This window comes from Manis javanica, chromosome 5 (genome assembly GCF_040802235.1).
Source record: "Manis javanica isolate MJ-LG chromosome 5, MJ_LKY, whole genome shotgun sequence".
In the NCBI taxonomy this organism is placed as follows: Eukaryota; Metazoa; Chordata; class Mammalia; order Pholidota; family Manidae; genus Manis; species Manis javanica.
In genome coordinates, this window is record NC_133160.1 from 153911980 (window position 1) to 153924062 (window position 12083).

At 42.8% G+C, this 12083-nt stretch overlaps 1 protein-coding gene across 1 annotated transcript; it reads right to left on the bottom strand.

The window, feature by feature from the left end:
- Positions 1-266: 266 nt before the first annotated feature.
- On the bottom strand, positions 267-11783 carry SMIM20 (small integral membrane protein 20). The gene is made up of 3 exons (XM_017675903.3): positions 11581-11783; positions 1758-1814; positions 267-990 (listed from the first exon to the last, which is right to left on the bottom strand). Exons 1-3 carry the CDS (start codon positions 11687-11689, stop codon positions 953-955), a joined length of 204 nt encoding a protein of 67 aa, XP_017531392.2. The 5' UTR covers positions 11690-11783; the 3' UTR covers positions 267-952.
- Positions 11784-12083: the final 300 nt, after the last annotated feature.

Sequence of the window (12083 nt, forward strand, 5' to 3'; positions counted from 1 at the left end):
CTCTGGGAAATCAAAAAATGAAAAAGATACATCTCTTCAGAAGCACATAACCTAGTAAGGGGCCAGACAGAGCACCAGAGAACGATACAAGCATCCTCATGTTCGCCTCTGGAGCACCTGGGGAGACACCTGGTAGAGAATTCCATTCGATAAATATCTGTCTCAACAAACTTGCTATTTACCTTTCAACTTTTCACTTGCATACAAACTGACAAATACCACATGGCCAAATATCTATTTAAATATAATCTGGGCAAGTTGTACTTCTTGGTATAATTTACTGAATTTATTAAAAGAAAAAAAATAAGGATTTCCAAAAAAACTTACACCATTGTGAAATAAAAATAAATCATTTTAATATACACATTTTCACTTCCATTAAATTCAACATTGATTTCTACTATACCCATTTAGTTTGACTTGCTTCAAACTTACTTTCCAATGTGCAGCAAAGAAACAGTTAAGCTGAACTGTTTATTCTTAGAGTACGATGTACCTTGTCCTCAAAGAGTTTTATCAACTTGAAAATTTTCAAAGAATCCAGTGACGCTGCTCAGTATGGTGGCTTTTCACTGGAATTTTCTATATGGAAGATGGCAAGACAGACTAGAATCTTCCCAAGTCTACTGGTTGCTTATATTCCTATCACCGCTCAGTTGGGTAAGTAGCAGAGCCTGAATAATAAGTAGCTCTCTTCCAAACACAGCTGGGTGAAAAAGCTTCATTTTTAGAAAGTAAATTGGATCATGAAAACCTTCCTAATGGTGTGATTTGTTCCAGGGTTCTTTTGATACCTAAGAAGGGAAATATTCATCCTCATGCACAGTACTCTTTCTATGGCACTGCAGCATTCTTCTCCAGCCATCCTTCTATAGCCAGATGATTCATTGTACTTGCTGCACAACTGAAAACGTGATGTCTACTTTCGTAATCAGAATTGGTGGTATCCTTCTTATTTCCTGCCAAATGGATCAGACCACACTTTCAACCCTACAGAAAGAAAATAAGAATACAGGATTTGTTTTCAAGCTGCTTACCACTTCCCTCAAACCTCCCAAAACACAATGACATCAGAACTGAGTTGCACACAATTTACATGGAGCTTGAGACAGTGTAGGGACACTGCTGGAGCCCTGGAATGGAGCGGCTGGAAAGCCATGGCAGCCATAAGAGACTTTTAAATGGCTCAGAAATTGCTCTACAACAGGAAGATATGTATCTGGCCTAGTTAAAAAAATAAAATAAAATAGAATGTTGCCACAGATCGTAACAGTTTGGGGTATTAAGCTGGAAACTGCTCGTTCTCAGCCAATGTGGATAATCTTAAAGTTACTAATCATTCAACCATAAGGGGAACTTCTGAGCTTTTGTATAAAGCAGAATCCTGCATCAGTTAAAATATCTCACAAGAAAACAGTATTTTCCTATGTGGGTAGTATTTAAAATAGGTGCTTGGTAAATAAGTCTGCAAAACAGCTATTCACACTTTATGTTTAATTGCACACTTGCTACATTTTTATGCTCACTTATCAAATGCAAAAAAGGAACGTGCAAACTTGCAAAAACTATCTGGAGTGAAATACTAAAATGAAGTCTTAGGGTGGCACCTTTAAAATGGCAACTGTTATGAAACAAATAGTAAAATCACTGCCTAACCTCCAAGCTAAAAAGATTTCTCCCATTGCAAAGCAAACACACCCTACACAACACAATACAATACAGTATGAATGAGATTTTATTTTGATTTATAAGTTTACCTGGTGGCTGCACATCTTCTTGAACAATACCAGCGCGATTTACTGCTTGTTCCTTCTCTGAGAAACACAACAGAAAAAATTTCTCTTTAGAGGTTGGGGGGCCAGGGTGGGAGGGGTTGTGGTAGAAATCTTTGTTTTTACATGGGACAATGAAATGGGACAACTAGAAAACAATAAATGTGAGAGCTATTAAATTCATTATGCTAAACTTTGGGTTACGGAAGTCAGAACCTACAAATACAGCAAAAAGATTGGATATTTTCAATAAAAGCAACCGAGCCATACGTCAGAAGAAAAGCTCCCAGCTCACATCTTTTCTCAGTGATCTCAGCATTTTGGAAAGAAAACAAAACAACAGAAAAAGAACAATTTTGAAAGAACTGGTGGGCGTGATATTATGAGGAGAAGGCTGCTGAATTGAAGGAACAAGTACAATTAACAAGAAAACGATGTAGTTTATATGTCGAAAATGTACTCCATTGAAGGACTAGACCCAGAGCTAAATATGCAATGTTTTTGATAGGAAGTAGAGCAGAAAATTAATCTTTGGGTGGGTGGCTTTGGTTGGGATAATTGAAGCTTCCCTAATTGATTGCAGGTGCTGTGCCAATTAGTAAGCGCGTTTCGGCTACAGCGGCTTGGCCCATCTCTTTGGAGATGTCCAACAGGCAAGAGCCAAGAGAAAGTGGGCATTTTATATCTGCGGGCTTCAAGCACTCTGACACATCTTTCTAAGTGGTTCAAAATATACCCAAGGTCTGTGAAAACAAAGACTTATTATTTTAAGCATCTTGACAAACAAATGGTGGCTTTTCAGGAAAAAGATTTGAAGCCAAAGGATGTTTACTACTCAATTGTAGTAATTAAATGTTGTAATCAGACCTTTGTCTTAATCAGGCTGACAATGTTTCTTTAAATCCACGTTTAGCTCTTATTTAACATTAGGCTGTTTGCTTTATTCTAGCCTCTGGATTCTCATAAAGTTACACAAGCCTAAAGGCAGGAGAAAGGAAACAGGGTTTTGCCAAATTGAATATTCATTGAACTTGCTTCTCCAGCAATGTGACAGAAAGTCAATCCTAAGTGACCTACCTGATAGTTTTATCAATGCTAAGTTTTGCTCTGGCAAATAACACACTGGACAACAGGGATTATGTGAATCTTGATAACCAATTCTAAGAGAGACAGAGAGAAGACACAGCATAATGAAGCCCATTACAGACACAGCCTGATGGCTCTGCTGGGCCTCCCTGAAAAGTAGGAGAATAGTAACCGAGACCCACTGGACCAAATATGCCAAAAGACTACTTCCAGCTAAAGTGAGTGATAATGGGCCTCCAAGATGTCAGAGTTTCTAAAATAACTCAGCACAAAAGTGATCTCATTTCCTAAGGCATTAAATTCCTATAGGATTGAACCCTATCACACTGTCAACATGGAAGTCTCAAATATGGATGTGTGTCAAACATGCTCTTAGAAAATGCCAACTAGTAAAAGACTGCATTGTCATCAATTGTGCCAGGCACAAAAATTGATGTAATTTCCTACGCCTAAAAGGTTCATTTTCCAGTATTATGGAAGAGGGAAGAGATGAGTTTTTAAAGAGATTGCCAGAAAGCATTCTAGACCTACAGACTTAAAAAAATCAGACATCCTGGTATACTGAACACCTTCTCCAAGAGGCAGGTATTATGAAGCTGAAGCAGCTGGCAAACTGCCAAGCATCCAAAGAAGCTGACTTCTGGTTGCACGAACAGAATGCCTACTTGTGTTCTAAACTCTTACAGTGCAATGGAGAACTGCGTGAAGAGAAAGGAGTCCCTGTTCTTCACACTTTCTTGCTAATTGTAAATGAGGTTGGAGAGAGGCTGAGGATTTATTTAAAACAGACCACAATCCCTTTATAATCCTTGTCCTTATGCAACCACCTCTTTTCTTTGACTTAGACAGGCAATTTAAACTATCTGCTGAACCAGTTCCTACGAAATGATAACTGGTATTAGCATCCTATCTACATCCCGTTTCTTTAATCCATTAATGTTTTATAAATACTCTCAGGCCAAGGCAGTCTTACATAAATTCATGATATGACACAAAGACACTTTTTGAATGTGCTAAAAAAATAAAAATAAACTGGTTCCTCACAAGTTAGCAAGTACATCTAGATGAGGTTGACAGTAGGTTTCTATTTTGTTATCATTAGAGAAACAGCAAATGTCTATAAACCTCAGGAAAAGGGCAATGCAGAAGCCAGGGGTTTACCTATGTGAACAAATCAGGATAAGCTACTTACTGGCTTTTCAGTAGGGAGCATTCTTCTATCAGTAGTGACATAATTAACGCAAATATGCAATATTGGGCTGAGAGCTTTGCAACGCTGGTAAGGCAAGTCCCCACTCCAGTGTCTCAGCAAGCCCAACTCTGCCCCCTGGTGCTAAGGCAGTGGTTTGATCTGTAGTTTTAATTGAGGATTGTTATCTCTAGTTCAAGGGCCAAGGTATATTATTAAAACAGTAAGGTCTGCAGATGGGCTGATTCTTCTATGGTAGGAAAAGCATCCACCTAGTAATTTTTATGTCTTTGAAAATGAAAGCATATCCTTATATGTCCACACTATGAACTAAATCTGCTGTGTGACTTGCTACTTTAACATTCAACAATGCAAATGAATACAGTATACCCATGTGCCAGCCCTTGGGTGGTTCCACAGCGGACTAGCTGAGGGTGCTTTAGTGGAGGATAAGCGGATAGAAACCTAGAAGCAGGTGCAGAATGTGACCTCAGAGCCCTACCCAGTGACTATATGACTTTGGGATCCCCACCCTTGACCCCCACCCAGTCTCCTCTTGCCAATGAACAGTTAAAAGAACTTGTAACCTGAAGGGACTCGACAACAGTAATATCTGAATATGGACTATACATTCAATCATTGTATCAGTATTAAATTTTCTGGACTAGATAACTGTATTGTGGTTATGTAAGAGAAGGTCCTTGTTAGGAAATACATGTTAAAGTGTTTAGGAATGAAAGATTATGAAGTCTTAGATTTAGTCTCAAATGGTTCAGCAAAATAATAGTAATTGTATGTATATATAATTAAATATGTGTATATATGTGTCTGTATATGTAAGTATAGATTGCAATACATATGATATATGGGGAGAAAGCAGTTGTGACAAAATGTTAACAACTAGTATATCTAGGTGAAGAATATAGATGGTTTTATCGCACTATTCATAAGTCTTTTCCATTGGCTTGGATTGTTTTTTAACTGCAGAACAAGTGTAAGGAAGTCCTTATACTTCCTTGTGACTGTTCCATGATGATGACTTCTAAGTACTTTTTAAAAATAGCAAATATAAAATTCAAAGAATTCAGTGCTCACATTTTGCTGCTGTTGCCTAGACACACATTCCATCTGCCTGTTGGGTAATCCAGCACTAGATGTGCACTGGTGGGCAGCATGAACTGTGCCTGGGGGTCTGAATGGCCACTGGAAGCCCTGACTCCTCCCAACACCGTATACTTGTTCCCTCTCCAGAGAGTCTGGGTGAATCTAGAGAGCTTTGTAATGCTGGTTAGAAAATAAGACTTTGGGCATTTCATTCAACTCTATGGTGAAAGGAATAAAAAGCATATTCTATGCTTCTGGCATAAAACAGGGAAAGTGCCTTATCAAGTGGTTTCTTGCAACCCTGTACCAACTCTGTACTACTTTCAGATGCAGGCAGAGGGTGCTGCAAAAAAAGAACATGGCCACGAGGCAGGAAAACTGAGGCCTCACAGGTCTGCCATGTAACGCCCCTGGCATGGGAGACAGGGCATCATTAAGCAGCAAACAAGGTCAGAAAGTTAGGGTCTAGTGTTCACCCAGCAATGAATGTGCTAAGTGACCCTGGACAAGACACCTAAATGAGGGGATTAGGTGGGCCCAACGTTCCTGGCAAAATGCTATTATTTTATGCCTCTGTACGTGTAAGGTTAAAAATGAACAGGATCACAGAAAATGGTCTTATTCTGTCTCATTTCACAGATTGGTATAAAATGCACGTTATTTTTAAAAGGCCATATTCAGGATCATTGTCTAGTTCTAGGACACTAAGACAGATTAGGCTTCAGGTCACAGCATCTGTAGTCTCCCCTAGTCATGGGCTCTTCAGAGAAGCCAGACGTGCCAACAGGATGAAAGCTAAAAAGCAACACTGGGGATTCCCTCCAGAAGCACAGAATTGTCCCCTTACTTCTGGTTTGGGATCACTAACCACCAGGGCCAACTGCCATCTCCCCAGTGCTCCTGTCAGTACTAGTTGTCATGTGTAGAACTGATTTTGCACCCCAAGTAACATTTAGTGAAGTCTGGCTGAGTTAGTTAGAGCTGAAGATCACACCCGTAAAATGAAATCCAGTAAGGCAGTCTTATGATAGCCTTATGATAGCCCGCTTTTAAAGCATGACGTCCTTGGTTTCATTTTACCTAAGCAGCCTTCCTGCCACTTTTCTGCTGCATTGAGGTTCATTTCTGCAGAGACCCTGTAACCCACTGGTCCCCGTGCTCCCCACGGCCAGGCTTCCAGCTGGAGGGCCTGCACTATTTTGACCTCTGGGCTCCACATGGCCTGGGCATCTCCCTTGCCAGCCACTAGCTCCACTTCTCAAGCCCTGGGTGTCTCCCTGACCTCCCAAGAGCTCTGGGCTTTTCCTCGATGTGCCAAGAATCCTGGGGAATACAAATGCAGGCAGAATGGTCAGCAAAGGAGACCCAACAAGAGAGCTAAGAAGGAGTCACGGGACAGCAGGAGTGAAGAGCAAAAACTGGAGGACAGGGGAGGGGCAGTCACAGCAGTCACAGCAGCTCAGGGAAGACAGTCTTTCAAGGAGGGAGATTCTGGCGGGGGTTGCGTCTCTCACTCACAGATGACCTGACTTCAGAAGTCATCACCTGGAAGTGCCATAACTTCCCAGCAAACCTACACTTAGCTGCATCCATACCTGCTTTTCCTCCTGAGCTACTGGAAGAGATGCCCTGCCTCTGTCCGAGGCTTTCTCTTCCATCTGATCTCAAGATCCCATGCTTTGGACTGTCTTCCCTCTCCAGCATCTTTCTTTGTCCAGAGATTCTTGGCTTTCCCATCCGAAAGCCAAGAAAGGAAAGGAAAATAAAACCATCCCTAAGCCCCTTGACAAGCTGCAAGTATATTGTCATTCTCCTCTCCATGCAGCCAAGCATCTTTAAAGAGTCAATTTCATGTACAATTTATTCTTCAATCCACTGCAATCTGCCTTTCGCCTGCTACCAAACTACTGAGTAATCTTAACAAAAGAAGCTATGACCTTTTCCTCCTTTTTGATAAACCTTAAAGAATATTTTCACTTCTTATCTTTCTGTCTCTAAGGAGCCTCACCCTGCTGACCTCACCCCTTTTCGTGAAGAGTTGTCTTCACTGGGGCTTGAGACCGCGGCCTCTTCCTCTGACTGCGTGCTCTGCAAACACTGTGTTTCCAGTGTTCTGTCCTGGGCCAGCATGTCTCCTTCCATCTCTGAGCGCTGCCCAGCAGCCCTCACCTCCAGTGCTTCCCATCCAGTGCTGCTGACACCCATCACTAGCTCCTGCTCCAGTCCGGTATCTCAGCTCCAGACTAGCATATCCCATTGTCTGGGGGAAATCTCCAAGGGCACATCCAGTTACCAAAACACAGTATGTCCAAAACTGAACTAGCTCATCATCTTACCCCCCAAACCAGTTCTTTCTTATGTTTCTTAATTAATGACCAGCACCACCATCTCCTCAGCTGCAGGAGCCAGAAAGTCGAGCGCCATTCTCCTTCCCCTCCCTCCTCACCCTGTGGCTCATCAGTCTCCAATCTCTGTAGAGTTTACTTCCTGAATACAGCTCCCAAATCCAGTACTGCTCCGCAGGCCCAAAACTGCCATTCTAGTTCAGGTGTCAGTCACCCCTCCCTAGTCTCCTGTGACCACAGGAAGCAGAGCCTTCCTACACCTGGCCTTCCTGCCTCTGGCCTTGACCCTTCCAGCCCATCCTTCACATGACACAATGATGCCTATAATGAGTCCACCTGATCACCTCACTCTCCCCATTAAGATACTTCAGTAATCCTTGACTACTGATGCTGAGGACAGCAAAGGTTATTTAAGTATTTCAATCAAGCAAGGGAGATGATCAAATTCAAAGAACAAATGGCCTGACAACAGACTTTTCAACAGTTATAGCAAAAGACCTGGAGTTTTTCTGTACATTTTCTGACCAAGAAGAATGCATTTTCTCAGTTAAAAATTCTCACCAAAGGAATATTAACAATGTATTTCAGATTGAAGGAGACTAAAACTAGAAAGGAGTGAGATATAAGCAGGATTAGTGAGTAAGGAATGTAGGTAAAGATAAACAATCAGTGGCTGTATAAAACACTGATGATACTAAGTGACTTGGGGGTGATAAACACAAGGCCGGATGTGTGGGACAGAAACTGTCCCATTCCAAAGTCTTGGTGTATTTCACAGGCTAGCAAAGATATTGACTAATTTTAAACAGTAATCACAGAAGAATAAAAGGAGAATGCAAAAATGTCAAACTAGGAAGGGGAAGGAAATAAAAAAAGCCTTGAAGACAGACAAGGTAAAAAAGACGAAGTAGAGAAATAGAAGTATCAATAGAAAACCCAAAAGAAGATGGGAAAAATAAATGTAAATATATCAGTAAACATAATATATGAAAATGAACCCAATCCAACATTAGGATGGTTATGAGACTTTAGGATCAACAGAAGTTGAATATAAGAAGACACACACACACACACACCAGGAAAAAATACTAGCTAAAGGAATGCTGGTAACTCTAATAATATTGATAAAAATGGAGTTGGGAAGGAATAGCAGAAATAAAGAAGACCCTTTATGTAATGGTAATCAGAAAAAAATCTCCAGAATACTAAAGATTGTGTACCTAATAACATGGCCTCAAGATACCTAAGTAACAGAATTAGGAAGCTTGATCTGGAATACACATACACAGAACTCTGTACCCAACAATGAAAGACTTTACATTACTCCAAGCACACTGGGAACATTTGTAAAAGTTGACCTGTCTTAAGCCACAAAGCAATTAAGGTAGAAATCAGCAACTAAAAAGTAACCAGAAAGACCACCATGGCATCTGAGTAGAGAATGGGTAGTAGCTGGGGACTGGTGGAAGCAGGGAGACCAGCTCAGAATCCAGCAAGCAGGTGGAGATAGGGGCCAGGTGAGGGGGGACAATGAGCTGGGAGAAGTACTCTGACTCCCCTGTTTGGTCAGGTACACCAGCACCTAACACAGTGCCAGGTAGAGTAACTGCTAAAATCTAACTTGTAAAAAAGTGCAGCAGCAGCACGAAAATACTCGTGGAATGTTGGGGTGAAGTGTGGCTCAGTCCTCGTAACAGGCCAGGTTCCCACAGCCCAGTCATGAATGCCTCACTGGCCTGGACCCCACTTCACTGCCAGGCCGGCCAGCCCTGAATCTGTCCACCTGCTTAAATGTACTTGCCTTGATCTCTGCCCTTGAAGCTCCTTATTTTTAAACATTTTTATGAGATGCCTAATGTAATAGCAGGTGCTTCTACACCTATTATTTAATATACCTAAAAACCTGTAAATTCAGTTCTGAAAATTCTACTGCTACAGATGAAGAAACAGGCTGGGCTCAGAGAGTTAAAGTAACTCATGTTAAGGTCCACATCTAGTAAGGGATTCAGTCCCTTATCTGCTTTACTCCCTCCCTCTTCCCACTACTCCCTTAGTGAGGAAGTATGGGCCTGGTGTAGTGAAAAGGCCCCGGTTCAAATTCCAGATCTCTGACTCATGAGCTGTGGGTTCTTGCGCAAGTTACTTAACTTCCATTCCTCAGTGTGTCCTTGTATAACATGGGGTGATGATCATGCAGCAGCTGCAAGCTTTAGTTACTGTGAAAACTAAATGGTTTAACATATATGAAGTGCTTGGAAGAGTGCCAGACTATCATAGATATCCAGTAGTTTGGTATTATTTAACTGTTAATTAAGAATCAGTTATAACTCTCAGATAAGAGTTGTCCAACTTAATCAAAAATGAGACAGGAAAGTGGGGCAGGTGTAGACCCTTTCTATTAAAATGCAGATATTGTAGTGATATGCACTAAATGTTCACCGAAAAGACCTGATCTATCTCAAGCTACTCAACACAACCAGATACTGGAGTAACCCTGTAAGACTGTTGTTGGGGTACATAGCACAAACCCACACCTTAATCATCTGATATAGAGCAGGGTTCTCAACCTGCACCATCTATATTTTGAGTAAGGCAATTCTTTGTCATGGGTAGGGGAGGGTGGCTGTGCACTGCACAAAGTTTAGCAGCACCCCAAGCCTCTATTCACTACATGCCAGTAGCACACTCAACCCACCCCACCAATTGTGACAAGCAAAAATGTCTCCAGATAAAACCAAATGTCCCTGAGGGGACAAAAATCATCCCCAATTGAGAGCCATTGTTCAAGTCTTCATAATTGAAACTTTTCTAGTGGGATCCAAAGCAGACCCCCTTGTCCCAAATTCAATTCTAGAGGTCTTAATAAAATAGTCAAGGGTAGGGATCTATTAAAGGATGCTGAAAATCAATTATACAGGGCTTCATGCACCCTTTTGTTTACCTCCGCCCCGCCCCCATCCCCCAAAACACACAGGGTCCGTGGAGACAAGCTGGAAGGCAGAATGCACAGCAGCCATTTCAATCTCAGCTGATGAAAAGTAGCTACAAGGAAATTTGAGTGTGCATTTAAAACACTATGCCTCCAGAAACCCAATGTTGTGGCATTTGCAATGGGCAGAGCATTTACAGAGCCTCCGCTTTCAAATCTCTGCTAATATTCTCAAGGCGCAAGGCTGGCCCTGTTCCATCTTCACGATGATTCAGGTTTCCTGGAGAACAAAATGAACCTCTAATGCCTAATATTTTCTCTCTGACAGATGGTTTCAGATATATCAAAGTGCTAATCTTTGCTGAGATATATGTCTCAAGGAAGGAGAATTTGGCTTTTAGAATGATAGGACTTGAATGATTAAGGAGGAAAATTACTCCCAGGATATTCACCAATGTCATGTGAGCAACCAGTTTAAAATGAAGGAAGACAGCAGAATCTGAAAAAAGATTTGAGGAGAAGAGTGGAAAAACTGAGCAAATCCAGGTTAACAGTTTAGTTTTGAAACATTTCCGCTCAAAGACATTTCTGGGAGTGGAAATGATGTGCAGTAAAAACACCTTCAAGTCCAGGACTGTTAAGGTTCCATGTGCCTCCCCCCAGGTTCACTATTCCTGGCTTCAGTGTGTGGAAGCCCTGGAGACAGAGCCTGGGTTGGAATATATGCCTTGCCACTTACTAGCTGTGTGACCTTGGGCATGTTATACAACCTCTCTGAGTCTGTTTCCCTGCCTCTAAACCCGTATTAATTCCTGCCACCAAGGGAGGCTGCAGAAATTAATCTATCCAATCTTTGCCTAAGGAGACACATAATAAGCCTTCAGTGAATGTTAACCATGATTATGAACTTTTTTGGTGTCCATCTACTATGTGCAGCCTGCTTTCATTACCACCTTTAAGTCTCACGAGAGGCTACACTGTTTTATTTTAGATATTATGGAAATAGTACGTCGTACAGCTGCTCACAGCAGGATCCGAACCCCAGTCCGGCTGGCTCCCGGGCCAAGAGCTTTCCATGGGCCCACCACGTGGAGATGTGGTGGGGGAAGGGGGCTACTGGGGCCAGGCCACCGCGCGAGGTCAGAGATCACTCACGGTATTCCTCCAGCCGCATTAAGGGCCGGAAGTAGATAGGGTAGAAAGCGGCGCCGATCAGAGAGACGAAGCCACCGAAAATGAGCGCCGTGCGCAGGTTCCGGGACATGGTGCCGGGCCTAGATCTGCCCTGACCTGCCGTGCGCCCTGCACTCTCAGAAAACGCGCTCGCACGGGTAGGGCCGTGACCCCGCTCGGAAGAGGAGGAGCGGCTTTCGCTTCCGGGCCTTGAGGGGTGGGGCTAGGAGGCGGGGCGGGGCGGGGCGGGGCGGGGCCTCGGACCCTACGCTAGGTCGCTGCTGCTTGCGCCAGCCCGGGGCAAGGGGCCGGTGGCGAGTAGAGGCTTTACTGGGTTCCCTTCCGTGGGTCCCGTTCTATTCCCGGCCCTGCCATCAGCTTGGTCTCTCCTCAGCGGCTCTACTCACCACTCTGACCACTCCGTCCTTTGCCAACCACCCTTTCTCGCTCTTCCCTCCCGGACTTGATTTTAATGACTGCCGTGG

Coding starts and splice junctions, on each gene's coding strand:
- SMIM20 (XM_017675903.3), bottom strand. CDS start 11,689: ATGTCCCGGAACCTGCGCACGGCGCTCATTTTCGGTGGCTTCGTCTCT. Junction 1,815..11,580: donor AATGCGGCTGGAGGAATACC/GTGAGTGATCTC, acceptor TGTGTTTCTCAG/AGAAGGAACAAGCAGTAAAT. Junction 991..1,757: donor AGAAGATGTGCAGCCACCAG/GTAAACTTATAA, acceptor TTCTTTCTGTAG/GGTTGAAAGTGTGGTCTGAT.